The sequence below is a fragment of the Chanodichthys erythropterus genome, chromosome 4 (assembly GCF_024489055.1).
Source record: "Chanodichthys erythropterus isolate Z2021 chromosome 4, ASM2448905v1, whole genome shotgun sequence".
Classification (NCBI taxonomy): domain Eukaryota; kingdom Metazoa; phylum Chordata; class Actinopteri; order Cypriniformes; family Xenocyprididae; genus Chanodichthys; species Chanodichthys erythropterus.
The window spans coordinates 18,744,950-18,762,877 of NC_090224.1; the positions used below are offsets into that span (position 1 = coordinate 18,744,950).

A 17,928-nucleotide genomic window follows, 5' to 3' on the forward strand; every position below is an offset into this window, starting at 1 on the left:
AACAATATATCACTACTTTAGATATTAAAAACAAAAAAGATAAAAAAAGATAATATAAAACGTTTTTTCACTTTAACTTATTAATATTTTACCCCTGGGATAAATTGTTTTCCCTTATAAACTCCTCATATATGTATATTTATTTTCATATTTGTTGTGAGTTGTATATGTTTGTACAATTTTTGTACATTTTCTGTAATATATATAAACTCCAGCCTAGCAGAGGGCGCCTTCTCCCCTTTATCCGCCACAAACCCTAAAGGCATTAGAGGAACTACAGCTTCACCAATGAACTGAAGCGATTGAAATGTTTCTATGTGATTAATGTCGTTCTCCTCCAGGGGGCGCTCGGCGGATCATAAAGTCGAATCCCCCTCATTCAAAGGACAGGATTACTGCGGAAAAATTTTAATGATAATCGTAAATATATTAATTTAAATGATTGGGATCGGTAAAAAAAAAAAAAAGTGAAATACACTCCAGACATTTCTGTAAAATAATTAAATAACTTGCTGTGCCCTTACAAACGACGACTTTTTCCACCGTGACAGCGCTGAGAAAAGTAACAGATACCACGTGACGTTCTACGGCCGCGCTAGTTCTACCAAAGAACAAGAAGAAGCACTAACAAGAAGCGACACTCAGTTGAACGTTCCATTGCAGCAGCCCTGCGTTTCCACCATTTTGGGGTGAAACGCGCTCCCTCAGCTGGACTGAGTGGCAAAAGAACCTGCTGCGTGACTGGGTTTAATAAGGGAAACTGCGAAAACGCGCGTAAAACAAACGAATTACACTAAAGGTTGGACTCGAAAGTGTTTCTTACAACTTGTCAAATAAACCTAATCCATGGATATTGACATGCAGCCAGGAATCGTGTTTCCTGACATTTATATGTGCCTGATTTAACGCCGGGGAAATACATAAAGCAAATCTGCCTGTGAATATTTTATATAACTACAATATAGGTAGGTTTAAATCCGAGTAATCACTTATATCAATGTTATGTATATCGTCATATCGTCCAGCCCTAAAATATATAGTTTTATAGTATAGTTTTTGTCAGTGTTTATTTTAAAACACACAATTATGCAGAATATAAGATGGAAAAAATTGAATTGATGGTTTGTCAACATAATATATAACAATACAATATATACGGCATGATTTTACCTCAAAATCCAACAATTTGACACAAAATGATAACTGCAAATCCATGTTTCTCTGCTGGAGTCGAGTTGTTTCTGTGAATTGTAGCGATACATTTGCTTCTTTTTTCGGCAGTCTTTAAATATATACCTCAGGTTTTGTGTCAAAGCTATTTGTACAGTCAATCACAAAGCTCTTTTCCGTTTTGGATGTGTTTTTTGTGTTTTTCGCGGCATTCACGCTGAAAACCAATGCTGCCGCTCAGTCTTTTGCCACTTAGCGGGCGTGACCGCAGTCGTAACGGTCGACGGTGACGTCACGTGCATAAACCTGATCGTTCCAAGATGACTTGAACAAACCGCTGTTTTTATAGCTATTAATTTCTCTAATTATTTTTTTGTTTTTAAATGTTTTTTTATATTATGTCTTACATTCACAATTCGAAAGAAAGAAAAAATATTTTGTTCTACTGGCTCAGGAATGTCACATGACCGACACAACCGCTTTACAATTAAGCTCCGCCCCTTTCTGGTTTTCAGTCGTTTGTAATTTCTCGTCTAGTCAGTTATTCTTCTACGTCAGAAGCTTCAGCACTCTGGCGAAACTTTCAACGACTGTTGGAGGAGTTTTCTGTGCGGGAGCTGGAGATTTATTATATCCGAGCAGCGGATGAACATCTAAGTATTATGAGAAGCTTATCTACTAGTATTTAAACTCAGGTGATAAATCATTAGCATGATATGTAAAGTAAATATTAAATTATAACAGAGTTTGACATGATTTTTAGTACCGCATCGAGTTCCAGTAGGTTGACCGGCGTCTCCTCAACATGACATTTGTGATTCAACTTGAATGAATGAATATTTACGATTCGAAAAATATCTGAACGCGGTTGAATCGAGTGAAAATGGGTGATGAATCAAAGTCAATGGACGGAGAGGTGAATGATAATAACTATTTCTCAAAAACAGCCGTAACTGATGCTGAGGTGAGTTTTGAACATAACAGACCACAGCCGGAAACACGTTTATATAAAAAGAGATGGATTATAGTGTGTTTATTCAGCTCATATTCGCTGTGTAACTCATATCAGTGGATTCAATACGGAATCATCAACAATATCTTCATGCGCTTCTACAGTGTGGACACTTTCACCATTGACTGGATGTCCATGATATACATGTTGACGTACATTCCTCTCATTTTTCCCGTCTCGTGGCTCTTGGATAAAAAAGGTCTGAGGGTCATCGCGCTCGTGGCCGCAGCTCTGAACTGCGCGGGCACGTGGATCAAGGTGGCCAGCGCGAGACCGGACCTTTTTCCGGTGACATTTTTGGGTCAGTTCACGTGCTCCGTGGCTCAGGTGTTTATTCTCGGGATGCCCTCGCGCATCGCATCGGTGTGGTTCGGGTCGGATGAGGTGTCCACTGCGTGCTCCATCGGGGTCTTCGGAAATCAGGTGGGTTTCAAAAGAATAATAATAATATTATTGCGCATTTAACTGTACTGGACTGTGAAAATTAAAGCGGAAGTGTGTAATTGCTGCGCCACTAGCGGCATTAAACGTAATTACAAAAATAATGACTGTTTCCACACAGGTATCCTGAACACTCCCCTATTGCTATTGGTCAGAAAACATAGTCCCGCCCCCACTCCCTCGTCATTGGTTGAGCCATTGTTGTGCTAAGTGGAGATTTCTCATTTGAGTCTAAATAAAGTCTTTATTTTTCATCGGCTAGGGGTTTTCAAACTTTTTAATGCCACGGACCTCCAGATGATCCTCTTACGAGGGACCCCATTCCTAAAATATAAAATGCAACTATAAATATCAACGTATACAGTAAAAATACTATGAATATGTGTAAAATATTATCTGGAAAATATATAAATATTAAAATTTCCTCACAACCTTTCTTTTATAGCCTTTTATCACTTTTAGCAAACATATAATGCTCTCTAAAGACTTGCTCTTTTTATACAGAGAAACCTTGAAGCTTGCGCTCTAATGCAGCTTTATATTACTTATTCACTCTATATGATGAAATATATTTAAGATTCAATATCTCTGAATAAAATTTAATCTTAACACTATCATAAGGCCACCTAGAGTATGTGATTTTTGCATGTCTGTGGTTTCAGTTTTTGGTTTCTACATATTTTGTAAATTTAGAATAAATTTTAGTATGAAAGTTAAATTGAATTGGTTCATACGTAGATTTCACAGACAAATTTGTGCATACGCACATTTAATGAGTAAGACCAATCCCAGCAAACATTTGGACATTTAATGACCGCTGAAAAGACATCCCTCCGACACGTCCCGTCATGGTTGAAAAATAGTTCAAAAATGAAATTTAAACAGACGTCTTTGACGTTTCGTTATTACATAATATAATTAATGAACTATTATATATTAAACTACACATAGCTAAAGGTCAAAGTAACAATTATACATGCAACCCCAGAGAATTGTAGACAGATATAAATGTATCTGAATGCATTTTTAGGAAATTTTCTGTTACATATTTTTACCGATTTAATGCCGTCCAACTGCGACTATTTTTGACCAGGGACACGACATTGCCGTCGGACACATATTTGCTGGGATTGATGTTTTTAAAAGAAGTTTCGTCTGCTCACCAAGGCTACATTTATTTAATTAAAAACACAGTAAAAAACAGTAATATTGTGAAATATTATTACAATTTAAAATAACTGTGTACTATTTAAACATATTTGACAAAGTAATTTATTCCTGTGATGCAAAGCTGAATTTTCAGCATCATTACTCCAGTCTTCAGTGTCACATGATCCTTCAGAAATCATTCTAATATGCTGATCTGCTGCTCAAGAAACATTTATGATTATTTTCAATGTTAAAAAAAAAAATGTGTACTTTTTTTTTTTTCAGGATTCCTTGATGAATAGAAAGTTCAAAAGAACAGCATTTATCTGAAATACAAAGCTTCTGTAGCATTATACACTATCGTTCAAAAGTTTGGGGTCAGTAAGAATTTTTATTTTTATTTTTTTGAAAAGAAATTAAAGAAATGAATACTTTCATTCAGCAAGGATGCATTACATCAAAAGTGGCAGGAAAGACATTTATAATGTTACAAAAGATTAGATTTCAGATAAACACTGTTCTTTTGAACTTTCTATTCATCAAATAATCCTGAAAAAAAAATATTGTACACAAATATTTTGTACAATTGTACACATTAAATGTTTCTTGAGCAGCAGATCACCATATTAGAATGATTTCTGAAGGATCATGTGACACTGAAGACTGGAGTAATGATGCTGAAAATTCAGCTTTGCCATCACAGGAATAAATTACTTTGTCAAATATATTTAAATAGTACACAGTTATTTTAAATTGTAATAATATTTCACAATATTACTGTTTTTACTGTATTTTTAATTAAATAAATGTAGCCTTGGTAAGCAGACGAAACTTCTTTTAAAAACATTAAAAATCTTAGTGGTTCCAAACTTTTGGACAGTACTGTGTATATATATATATATATAATTTTTTTTTTTTTTTTTTATGCTATTTTTCTCAAAACCTTTTATGGGCTCCTGAAACCCAGTTTGAAAACCTCTGTTATAAGCCAAGAAAAATGGAGAACGAGCACAGGATGAAACAATAATGTTGAATCAATGCCAGTGATGTTTAATGTGCAACCACATAATTGCATGACAGTCTTAAGTGTCCTAGACAACACAGTGTGGCCCATATCCGGCCCACATCCAGTACATGTGGATTACATGCGGACCAGATGTGGGCCGGATCTGGGCCCACACTATTGTTGCTGTAAGGGAAGGCCATTGCTAGCAAGTGCAATTTTAAAAGCACAACTATTTTTGCAATTAAGTAAAGCTGGAAGTGCTGCATTTGTGTACTTGTGTTCAGTATGTAGGCCATGCACTGCTTTGTTTTGAACCTCACAGATGTCCGTGTTCCTTTCAGTTGGGGATTGCCATTGGCTTCCTCGTTCCACCAATACTGGTTCCAAATGTGGACGATCTGGACGAGTTAGCGTCTCACATCAGAGTCATGTTCTACATCACGGCGGGTGTGGCCACATTCTTGTTTGTGTTGGTTGTCATCGGTAAGTGCAAATGTTAGTTATACTAATATCACAATATTGTTCTGTTCCAAAACACAGTGAGCTGCTTACTTAGGGAGTATTTTAAAACATGTTCCTGACATGAAGGTTGTTCCAAAAGATATACAAATTCACCTAAAAAATTATGTCTTCAGTTACTCACTCTCATGTCGTTCCAAACCCATAAGACTTTCCTTCATCTTCTAAACACGTGAATATTTTTTAATGAAATCTGAGAAATTTCTGTCTGACAGTTCAAATTAAATGCCTAAATTAAGTCTCTTCATCATTTTGTCTCTTCAGAAGACAATCACTCAGATTTCATTAAAAATATCCTTGTGTTCTAACTTGGATGAACAAGTTTTACGGGTTTTGGATGACATGAGAATGACTAAATGATGACAGAATTTAAATTTTTGGGTGAACCATCCCTTTAATTCTGATGCATTATATCTTCTTTTAGCCAAAACAATGCATGTGTCCTTAACAGAAAAGACAATCCTAGAATGTATTGTGAAGTATTCAGAGAAACATAAATCCCAGATAGCAAATAATGCAAGAGAAATTAAAATAGATTATTGCTTAAGTATTGTGCAACTATCTTACAAAACAACTGATTAATATCAATACAGTGATTCTGTCTTAAAAGAGTGTTTCTTAAAAATTTATATACATAGTAATAAATAAATTAGTTATTTTGGTAGTCTGCTTGTACGAGTATAAACAGAGTATGTTAGTGCTTGTTGATGATTATCTGACCTTTAGCACAAATGACAAGATGAAGGGGAAATGAGATAATTTTCTTTCCTTTTTTTTAAACGTATTTTGTTCACTCTTAATATCCTCTTTGTTTCAGCCTTTTGTAAAATGCTGAGCTTCCCATTTTTATCTTGACATGACCATAAAACCTCCTGTCACATTTTGAGGAACACTCACATGCATTCAGTTCTGCTCTCACAAGCAAAAATATTTGTCTAGACAATAAAAAGAAGAAAATCACAAGATATTAGCATGGCTTAAGGTCGCCCAAAAACATACTCTGCCTCATGTCATTCCAAACATGTATGACTTATTTTTCCATGGAACACAAAAGGAGGTCTTTAAGTCTGTCTGTTAAGTCATCATATGGTGCTTTTTGTCATTTTTGGAGCCCCCTTCCTTATTTTAATCGTATATCAATGAACACCTGCTAACATTTCCTTTGTGGTCCATGAAAGAAAATAAACTAATGCAACCTGCAACAACATGATGGTGAGTTATGATCACATACATTTTATTTTTAGGTGAACTGTTCTCTTAATTTCCCTTAAAATAAACAGTTTAGCTGGACTGTTATTTAATTCTTTATTAAAGAACAAGCCCAGCAGGTTCTAGTGTTTCTGTCTAATAGTTCTACAGCTCAAATCTGGCTGCAGAGGTTATAATTTCTAGTGCTTGTTTGATAAAGCAAATATGACAGAGTTCAGTCACCTGCAGCTTTGGGGACAGCAGGCTAAATTTTTACTCAAACACAAATATTCCCAGATGTCATAACATGGTGAATTCCTTCAGCCATATTTCCACTCAAATGCACAACTGGCCTTTATTTCATTCTTTAGAATTTAAGAATTTTTTTCTTTAACTTTTTAAATGATTTAAATGATCAAACATATTAGCTTTGTGCCAAAACCTCACCATCTTGGATGAATGTTTTCCAATGCATTCTGGGATTGCCTGAAAATACAGTGATTCTCTCTTAAGAGTGTATCTTAGAAAGCTTTGCCAAAAAGAGTGTATCTTAGAAGGCTTTATTTTGCTGCCTATATTTTGTTACAGCCTTCTTGTCTTTTTTTATTTATATTAATTTATATTATGATGGTATCATTTTAGTATTATTTATTTACTATTATAGAATTTATTCATATTTTGAATTAGTTTTAATTTAAACATTTTTAGTTTAAAATTATTTAGTAAATTTGTTATTTGATCCTTTTACGTTATTTTGTTATGCATCATTTTTTATATATATATATTTCTATTTATATATGTCTATATTTTATTTATATTTCTAGCTTTAACTTAATTTTCAGTTTTAGTCATTTTAGTACTTCAACTTACTTGTTGCATTTAGTTTTTCATTGAATATTTAATTTTTATTTAAATGTCAGAAAAAACTATTTACAGTTTAGTTTTCATTAACAATAAGCTTGAGAGCTGTAGTGTCCAGTTACACATGAAACTGAACTCAGATCAGTGCTGAAAAGTTTTGGTGATTGGACAAGTTTGTGTTTTATGTTCTTGTCAGTGTTTCAGGAGCGTCCGGAGATCCCTCCCACCCATGCTCAGGCCGCAGCTCGGCAGATATCTCCGGAGAGCTACTCGTATACAGCCTCCATCTTCAGACTGCTCCGCAACAAAGCCTTCATCCTCCTCGTCATCACTTACGGTAAATGTCACTCTACGCACAACAGAGCCATTCAGAGCCTCAAACTGGGGTTCATTATGCTTGCTGCCATTTAAACACAGTCATAGTGTGTTACTGAAAACATTAAAATGAATAGTTCCATAGTGCAGTGTGCTAAAGTATGCATGTCTATTTCTGTTGCTCATACTTGGGCTTTGTGATTTGAACATGCTCCTAACACTAATTAATACATTTCAGCACATAATTTGTCCTGCTACAGACATAAATGATTCCTCAGATCATGCACGTGCAGTTATTTACAGTCATAGTCACATGGTGCACTATAAAATGCAAAAACAATTCTGTAGTCTTACACTGAAGGGACTTCCTTAAGTGCTAGCTCACCCAAAAATGAAAATTCTGTCAATAATTACTCACCCTCATGTCATTCGACAACCGTAAAACTTTCGTTCTTCTTTGGAAGACAAATATAATAATTTGTTAATATACTACATTAGCACTGCACAATGGGTCCATGATCCATCTGCACAGTGCACAAATATACACACACACCCCTGTGTAACACTGGCGCTGGAAACATTTAACCTGGCTGAACATTGACAGAAATAATCCTGCAGGAATGCAAAGCTCTTTATGTCTTTACAACTGCTTCAGAAATGTGAAGACATTTACTGCTTACTAGATACACATCAAATCAATAGTCTGAAACAAGACTTTTTCAGCAGGCTTTTTTAAATGCTTTTTTATGTTTTTAACTTCATCTGTCTTTCTTCAGGGCTGAATGTTGGCTGTTTCTATGCTGTCAGTACGCTTCTCAACCGAATGATCATTGAGCACTATCCTGTAAGTCCCTCCGGCTGTCCAACCAATCATGAAAGCCCATGACCTGCACTCAATACACATAACTCAAGTGATTCCAGTGATGTTTAACTTCATCTTTAGCATTATTGGTGAAAGTGTTTGTGGGTTTCCATTCTTACATTCATTCCATAATCCAGAAGAACTGATCTTAGTCTGACATATTCTGGTAAAACAGATAACGTATTTAAAAGTTTACTCTGGTTTTAACAGGGAGAGGAGGTGAACGCCGGCAGGATCGGCCTCACCATCGTGATTGCTGGCATGGTGGGTTCCCTCATCTGTGGAATCTGGTTAGACCGATCTAAGACATACAAGTAAGAGGCTCTTAACAAAGAAATGTCCTTCAGGCAGTGACAGTGCTTGATAAACATTTGTCTTCATTCCTCCTTGAAGAGAAGTGTGTTATTAAGTCCTTCCCTCCTGTGAGTCTGTTCATATGCTTTGTTTTAGTGTGTTTTTCCAGGTGTTTGCCTCTTTGACTTAGACCTCAGTGACCCCGTGACTTTTTGTTTAAGTGCATTTGACCCTCTCGCAGCATGTCTTCCCCTCCTGGGTACTGTGATGTTTCTTTCGTTCAGCTTTGTTTATATTTATTACCATGTACCACTCTCACACTACTGAACAGAAATATCAGATTATTAATACAATTAATGGGCGTATCTTCAACTTCAGGCCTTTTGTGTTACTGGAGTGAATTTTTATTAAAAAAGGTTTTTGCTTTTTTTAAATGCCTTTGATGTATACACTACCATTCAGAATTTGTGGTCAGTAAGCTTTTTTTAATGTTTTTGAAAGAAGTCTCTTCTACTCACCAAGACTTCATTTATTCAATCAAAAATACAGTAAAAACAATAATATTGTGAAATATTTTTACAATTTCAAATAACCAGTTTTCTATTTGAATATATTTTAAAATGTAATTTATTTCTGTGATCAAAGCTGAATTTTCAGCATCATTACTCCAGTCTTCAGTGTCACATGATCCTTCAGAAATCATTCTAATATGCAGATTTGATGCTCAGAAAACATTTTTTACTATTATTATTATTGTTGAAAACAGTTGTGCTGCTTCATATTTTTGTGAAAACCATGATAATTTTTTTATAGGATTCTTTCAATTCAATTTAATGCATCCTTGCTGAATAAAAGTATTCTTTTCTTAAAAAAAAAAAAAAATCCAGAACGATCAAAAAAGATCCAGACATTCCATATTTTTAAGATCGAAATCCTTTAGAAAAATATTCAATTTTTAAAGTAGATCTTAACAAAGAGTCAAGCAATCATAAATTATTTCAGTTTTTAGTATGTGAAAATTATTAATATATTTTGTTACACAAATTATGATTGTCCCACAGTTGTGGCATCATTTCCACCAAAACCAGCTATTTTAACCCGAACAACTAATTTTTTTTTGCTAATAGTTGAAGAAACACCCAGATATTAGCAGATGCTGTTTAACTAAAGAACCTTAAATGGTATTTCTGGTTCTGTATTTGCAGCTACTATGAATGATATGATCAGACTCACTTGTTCAATAGTAGGACATGTTGGATCCTAATGGAGGATTTGACCTGTGTCCCATGTCTCTGTTGTGTGATGTCTCCACAGACAAACCACTCTAGCTGTGTATCTGATGTCCCTTGTGGGTATGGTGATTTATGCTTTTACCTTGGATTTGGGTCACCTGTGGGTGGTCTTTATCACAGCGGGAACCCTCGGGTATGAGAAGATTTCATTGTTGTTCACGCTATGCATGGCCAGATAAAATTTGCAAATAAAAATATCTTTTGTAATTTTTTTATTTTTTTTTTATTTGAAAAACCAAAAGTTTTGCCCAAAACCTTTTTGTTTGTGTGTTACAGGTTCTTTATGACGGGTTATCTTCCTCTCGGTTTTGAGTTTGCCGTCGAGTTGACTTACCCAGAGTCTGAGGGGACGTCTTCAGGGCTTCTAAACTGCTCTGCACAGGTCTGTGTGTGATATTTATAAAATAAATTAACAAATTAATTACAAAAATAAATGAATAAAAGACTAGTGAAATAAACATCCATATAGATTACATGAGCAATAAGGTACGAAAATTAAAGGTGAATGATGGAGACATAACACCAGCAGGGGTCACTCATAGTTGATAACAAAAATAAATGGTTAGTTTTGCTGAAATACATAAAAAATATACTGTCAAAACTGTTCTAAGTATTATATTGCTAAAGCCGGGCTCAGACTACAGGAGTTTTTAAATCCTAACCGATTATGAAATCTGTTTGCATCACGCCCATAAGAAGAATCTTTACAGATTGTCTTCTCTCAAATCTCAAACATGCGCACACTACAAGACTTAAATCATGGCCCATCACACACTACAAGATATTATTACGATTATCATGCCAAAGGGAGCACCTCACGTGATCCCACAAAGAAGTGAATGAAAACAAAATGAATATTATCTGTTCCTCAGCAAGAACTGGAAGTGAGATTTTAACTGCCCATTTTAATATCTTTTAACAGTAGTATAGACTAGCTAATGTTAGACTCAAGGTATAAAATGTTTAGTATCTCATCTCAGCATGTTTGCGTTAGCTTATAGCAGATTTCTACATTGATCCTGTAAGTTCAAAACTGAGGCGATTTCTCCTCAGCTCTTCTCTTTGTACGTTTTCATTAGATTTTAAAGGAGTTGTACAATAATACACAGATCTTTTCAGTGAAGCGGTCATAGTCATGCTTAAATAAAATAAAACACGGCTACTGACCAGCAGCAAGGAGCAGAACTAGATTTTTATGTTATTTTATAGAGTTTATTTGCAGTTACCAACAATCCTAATAAACGTTGTGTTTCTTACTGCAGGTATTTGGGATCATATTCACGATCTGTCAGGGGAAAATCATGGATTCCTTCAATACACTGGCTGGAAATCTCTTCCTGTGTGCGTTCCTGCTGATAGGAACCTTCATTACAGGTGCAGATCGCTCAGTGCTCATCTACCTGACTAGTTGTTCCTCTTTAATTCAGTGTTGAGTTTATACTTGAGGAATTGTGAAACTGCTTTGTATTTTTTACTCTGGACCTATGAACTGTAGTTGTTTTAAAATGTTTTGATTCCTGGTGCTTCTTGGAAAGCATTCTATTGAAATTCATGCTGCATGAATGACATTATGAAAGCTACGGTGTCCTCTAAAGTTTCAGTTAATGTATGAGCTATTAAACACACAGAAAAAAAAACACTGGACTGAGTAAATATAGAATAAGCTACAAAATCCTTCAGGGTACAAACACAAAACTTTTAATCAAATGATTGAACTGTGTTCTCAGGACAAGGGTGGCAAATTGTCACATTTTAAATGTTATAAAATTATACAACACGTTAATTACAATAGTAATGTTCACTGTGGTTATTTAGATTGTTCTTATGTATAATTGAAATACTTCCTAGTTAATATTCAACAAACTTTACAGGCAATAAGAGTTCATGTGGAGAAATTATACAGTCCTTCATATAACATTGATGCGTAGAGGTACAAAGTTTTTACTTTCTCTGTTAACAATGAATGAGATCTCAAAAGTCCAACCAGAATTATCTTCCACGTAAACTTAGCCAAACCCACTGATGGGTCATCATGGATGTGTCACCCATGGGAATTAAACCTAATAATTATAATAATTATTATTTTGCAATGCATAAAAATATACTTGTATAAAAAAATTAAAAATCTTATTTCTTTCTTTTGTTTTTTGGAACTAAATATGATCTGGACAGGTTCTTTGAGGGATTCATCCATTTATATTTACAAATTAAATTGCTGATTGGATAGACTAGAGCACACAGGATACATTAGTCATCTTTAGCAGATAGTCTGTGAATGTTAAAGCTGTTGTAATGCATGTCTCATGTTTCTGTTCTTTATCTCAGCCTGTATTAAGTCAGATCTGCGCAGACAGTTGGCAAATCAGCAAGCACTGGCAGCTGTAAGTATCAAATCAAACCTGCAAAACAGTAACACATTTACACCGGCCCTCCATCTCTCCTCTATAACACAAGCAGATTAACACTATATGAGATATATTTGTGATAGAAAGCAGATTAAAATTTCTTAAACTAATGAAATTTCTGTCATTAATTACATTAATCCTCATGTTGTTTGAAACCCGTAAGACCTTCGTTCATCTTTGGAATACAAATTAATAAATTTTTGATGAAATCTGAGGGTTTCTGAACCACACATAGGCTGCAACATCATTACACCTTTTGAGGTCCAGAAAGATATTAAAGTCATCGTTAAAATGGTCCATGTGACTGCAGTGGTTCAACCTCTATATTATGAAGCGACAAGAATACTTTTTGTGCCCAAAAATAAAACAAAAATAATGACTTTATTCAACAATTTTATCTCTTCCCTGTCATTCTCGTATGCTTTTGGCATAGTAAACGCAGTTCAGAGTTTCCAGGTTCTGCGTCAGAACGCCAGCTCATTATTGGCCGGCTCCTGCGTCAGCATCACATGCATGCATAGTGCTGCTCACATGTACAGCGTCGACCAATACAGAGCCCATGTTCGGACGTAAACACAGAAGCACTGCACTGCGTTCCCTACGTCAAAAGCGTATTATATTAGTATATTAAAAGTATTCTCGTCGCTTTATAAGATTAAGGTTGAACCACTATTTTAACAATGTCTATTGTACCTTCCTGGACCTCAAAAGTTGCAATAACGTCGCTGCCTATGTGTGGTTCAGAAACCCTCAGATTTCATCAAAAATATCTTAATTTGTGTTCTGAAGATGAACGAAGGTCTTACGGGTGTGGAACGACATGAGGGTGAGTACTTAAAGACAAAAATTCATTTTTGGGGGGGGGGACTAACCCATTAAAAGGGACCTATTATGCCCCATTTTACAAGATGTAAAATAAGTTTCTGATGTCCCCTGAGTGTGTATGTGAAGTTTTAGATCAAAATACCTCACAGATAATTTTTTATAGCATGTTAAAATTGCCACTTTTAGTGGTTGAGCAAAAACGAGCCGTTTCAGTGTGTGCCCTTTAAATGCAAATGAGCTGCTGCGATCGGCCTAAGAGCGCGGAGCATTACGAGCTGATTCTCCAGTGACAGGATTCAGTCAGGACGCACAATAATGTCAGAAACTGTGAATATATGCTGCATGGAGATAGATCAGGTATAGTTTAGTTAAATTACGGTTATAACTTATATTGTCTTCTTGTTTTTATCCTCTATATTAGTACAAGCCGGTTGTACCACCTTGAATGATGGCCAAAACTATACAGATGAGTTTTATAACATTTATTGTACTTTACACAAAATATGAAGCATCCGTTTTCACTCTAGAAAATCACTGTAGAGCTTAATAAAACAGTGCAAGTGTGCATCAAAATATTATCCATAAGCTCTCTCTTTTCCCTTGTATTATCATTACCAACATACACAGCGAAGTACACAGAAACACTTGTTAAAACTAACAGTAAACAAATATATAAAGACCTTATGCCTTTCGGGTGGTGCTTAATAAAATTTATACCCGTAAATGAACTGTAATAAAGTGCTCTCACCTTCATTACTGCCGTATCCAGTATCACTCTGGAGACTGTAATCTGGATCACGAACAGTTTTTACTTGTATATCCTTGAGTAGCATATTTTTAGGACAGTTTCTGTTTTGTATTGTCCCTTTGTATTGATATATTTGTTCACTAAGCAGTCCGGTGTGAAAAGATTTGCGCAGACATACTTGAATTTCGGCAGAACTGTGGGAGCATTTTCCTGGAAAACCAAGTTAATCCACCTCGTTTTCAGCAGCTCAGATTTCGGGAGTAAATGAAGAGAGCTATGTGGATTAATCCATCCAGCTGCAGAACACCTAAAACGCTTGGGAGACATTCTCGTCAGTGCAGCAATGGCTGACTGGCTGTGAACGCGCTCAGGGCGGGTCTGTGTTCAAATGTCAGTGTCTGTCAACATTCGTGGGCGGGGCCTGTGGCTTTTGCGACCTCACACTGCCAGGGATCTGGAAACGGCTTGTTCTGAGACACTGATTTATGATTTATGGGGATTAAAAAAAAGGAGTGGGTGGATTTTTATCACTATAGGGTGGCTGCGTACACACACTGCCAACATACATTTATGTCCAAACAAAAGTGAATTTTGCATAATAGGTCCCCTTTAAGGTTTACATGACCAAGTTCATGTTTTGTGTTTTATGAAAATGTATGTCTCTTGTTTGGCTGATGAACTTTTTAAAGCCACTAACATGTACTGATACTAGAGAAAATGACTCTCCTGTTGTTTCTGTGTTGTTGTGTTTTAACCTGATCTCCAGTGCTTTCACTCAGTCGACTGTTGAATGTGTTCATTAGATGTTCGTTGTAGTTTATTAGCTTTTGTTTCAAAGGTTTACAGCAGGAATGTGACCGCGTTCCTGCAGTATTTTCGAGGGTCTTCAGCCCAGCAACTTCTGTGGCGCTTTGAACTTTTTGTGTTGACATTCCAGCCCTGTGAATGGATGATACGCAGGAAATACCGGCCCTATTAACACATTTCATCCTGTTCTTCACTATCACTCCTCTTCATCTTTACATCCTGTATCACGTTCCCTTGTTCCACGCGTCCCATTCGCACTCCAATTTCCCATTATCTAGTTCTGTTTTTACACTCATCTCATTGCCTTTTTCCTCTAATAAATTCTACTTTACAAAAGATTGGGGTCTTTAAGATTTTCAGCATCGTTACTCCAGTCTTCAGTGTCACATGATCCTTCAGAAATCATTCTAATATGCTGATTTGCTGTTCAATAAGTATTTATATAAATTATAAATATTTTAATATCAAAGTTGAAAACAGTGCTGCTTAATATTTTGTGGAAACCATGATACATTTTCAGGATTTTTTGATGGATAGAAAGTTCAAAAGAGCAGCATTTATTTGATATAGAAATCTTCTGTAACATTATAAAGTCACTTTTGATCAATTTAATGCATCCTTGCTGAATAAAAGTATTAATTTACTTTGAAAAAACCTTTGAGTGTTAGTAAAATTGTCCTTCTTCTTTCCACTCATCCCGTCTTCTTTCTGCTTATGTTCACAACCACCACTCATCTCATCCCTCTTTTTCTACTCACCCTTTCCAACTTTCATCTTATCCCATTGTATTCCATTCATCCCGAACTGGATTTTTTTTAACCCAAACTGTTTCTCCTCTGCTCGTTTTGTTCCCCAATTTCTGCTCATCTTGTTCTCTGTTGTCATTTAACATCTGTTCAACTATACTCGTGTTCACAGAGCAGTGTGTTTGCGTGTGTGTGTCTACAGGCAGCGTTGGGCAGGACAGACGTTCAGGATCACAGTGGGACGTCTCTCCTCCCCTCCTCACACATGTGATCAATCAATCACTGCCTGATTTTATTGCTCACTGTGGTTCAGGTATGGGTGGCACATGTGATCAGCCGCTCGATGATCACACACTTGATGAACTTCATTTTAATTATCGCTTATAAATTGATTCAGATGTGCTTTTGATTCTCAGTGTGTCCAGTCAGAGTCCAATTTTAATGATTTTTGTCTGCTCTATCTGAACGCTTCGCCCTTGAGCTGTTGTGTGTGTGTGTGAGTGTGTGTTAACTATAGCATGGTCTGCACTAACATTTAACCTCCATTTAATCTACTAACACACTAACTTTCCTCCAGTGGATGTGTGCATGAATGCCATCAGGGGGCGCCGTTTCACTGTGATATTTATTACTAATGATGTGTTTTGTGTTTGTAGGGCCATTTGGAAACATCACCAGCACAAGCTTTTGAAGCCAAACTCTAATGTGAACATGGAACGGATTGTGTAGCATTTGTCATTTTTGTTTGACACTGTTTATCTTTTATAGTTTGTAACCAGCCTTGAATTTTGCCTGAGTTCTTTTGTGACATTTGAATCAGGATGTATTATGTGTGTTTGTGTGTTTACTTGTATTGTGTCTAGCCATTATAACAGCCAGGGATTGATTGAGAAGTCTTTGTTTGTTTGTTTCATATGGTGTGATCATTTGTGTTTAATTGATCACTAATCATCTCATTAGGACATATTCTAATTTTAAACTAGTTTATCAATTTCTGATTTAAATTATTATTGTTAACATTTTTCTTTTTATGAAAAAATTATATTTAAAAAAAAATCTGCAATGAAACCCATTGGAACGTGGAATGTTTCAGTATTATTTTAACTTGATATAAACCAAATCCTTTCCAAATCTATGCAGTAATATGTAATGAATAACTGTTTCAGTATTTTTTATACAGTTGTTTTGTATTTTGACCCTACTTAAAGTACTATAAGTCCATCTAAACAAATTGTAATGAATAAAATGACTCTAACATCTAAAGCGCTTTTCTGTTATATTATTTGTTTTATTTTTTTAAGTGTTAAAAAGTAAAACATTTGTAGCAGAATTTTTGTATTCATAATTATACAAAATGTTATATATATATATATATATATATATATATATAATATATATATATATATATATATATATGCATATGTAAGCAATAAGGTACTGGAGGCTGTGCTGTAAGATGAGTAAGTCACTGCTGAAGGGCGTTGTTAGGCATGACGCGAAGTGCCTGCAACCCCTTCAGCCGTGACTTATTCATGATACAGCACTAGCCTCGAGTGCCTTATTGCTTTTATAAAACGGTTACCACACAATACAAATATTAAAGCCAAAAATGTGTATCAGTGCAACTTTCACTAAGTTAACTTTCACTAAAAGCCTTCCTTCCTCCGGAAAAAATACTCCCTAAACCGTGAACAGCAACAGAAGTTACATTATTACGCCATTAGATGGCGGCAAAGACTGTCAGTCAGTAGCGAAGCCTTTTGTACTGAAAAGACTGAATTGTTGTGAACATGGAACAAGACGAAACTGACAAATGCTTTGACTATCGCTGTCAGTAATGGGAAAACCCCTTAACCGTTAAAAGGACAAGATAATACATCGGACATTTAAACAGATTTTTTATAACGAACATAGGACTGACCTGAAGGAAAATGCTAAATCTGAATGCAGGTATTAAACTCGCTCACTCGATCTCTTTCTCACAATACTCTTCTACATAATACAGTAAGCTTCAATGAACAATATAAATAAAGAACAAACAGTTTACGTTGCTGAGAGTGGTCGCTAAGGGTGTTGTGTAGTGATACACAGTGAAGCGGTCGTAGCTTTGTTTTATTGTGAATAAAACACAGCTATAAATCAGAATCAAGGACAGGAACTAACCATTTTATATATATATATATATATATATATATATATATATATATATATATATATATATATATATATATATATATATATAAAATTTGTATACATAAATATGACAAAGCTCTCTCAAATGAGTATCC

The 17,928-nt window shown here is 35.3% G+C and overlaps 1 protein-coding gene across 3 annotated transcripts; it reads left to right on the forward strand.

The window, feature by feature from the left end:
* The first annotated feature begins 1,733 nt into the window (after nt 1-1,733).
* Nucleotides 1,734-16,890, forward strand: flvcr2b (FLVCR choline and putative heme transporter 2b). Of its 3 annotated transcripts, XM_067384367.1 has the most exons (12): nt 1,734-2,134; nt 2,382-2,605; nt 5,120-5,261; nt 7,543-7,683; nt 8,438-8,505; nt 8,734-8,837; nt 10,132-10,242; nt 10,386-10,491; nt 11,372-11,483; nt 12,435-12,490; nt 15,843-15,953; nt 16,297-16,890. In XM_067384367.1, the coding sequence occupies exons 2-11, from the start codon at nt 2,525-2,527 to the stop codon at nt 15,909-15,911; spliced, it is 990 nt and encodes a 329-aa protein (XP_067240468.1). In that variant the 5' UTR covers nt 1,734-2,134; nt 2,382-2,524; the 3' UTR covers nt 15,912-15,953; nt 16,297-16,890. The 3 variants fall into 3 exon arrangements, with proteins under 3 accessions (XP_067240468.1, XP_067240466.1, XP_067240467.1); XM_067384365.1 differs by having other exon boundaries at nt 1,734-2,605; XM_067384366.1 differs by lacking the exon at nt 15,843-15,953 and having other exon boundaries at nt 1,734-2,605.
* The last annotated feature ends 1,038 nt before the right edge of the window (nt 16,891-17,928 follow it).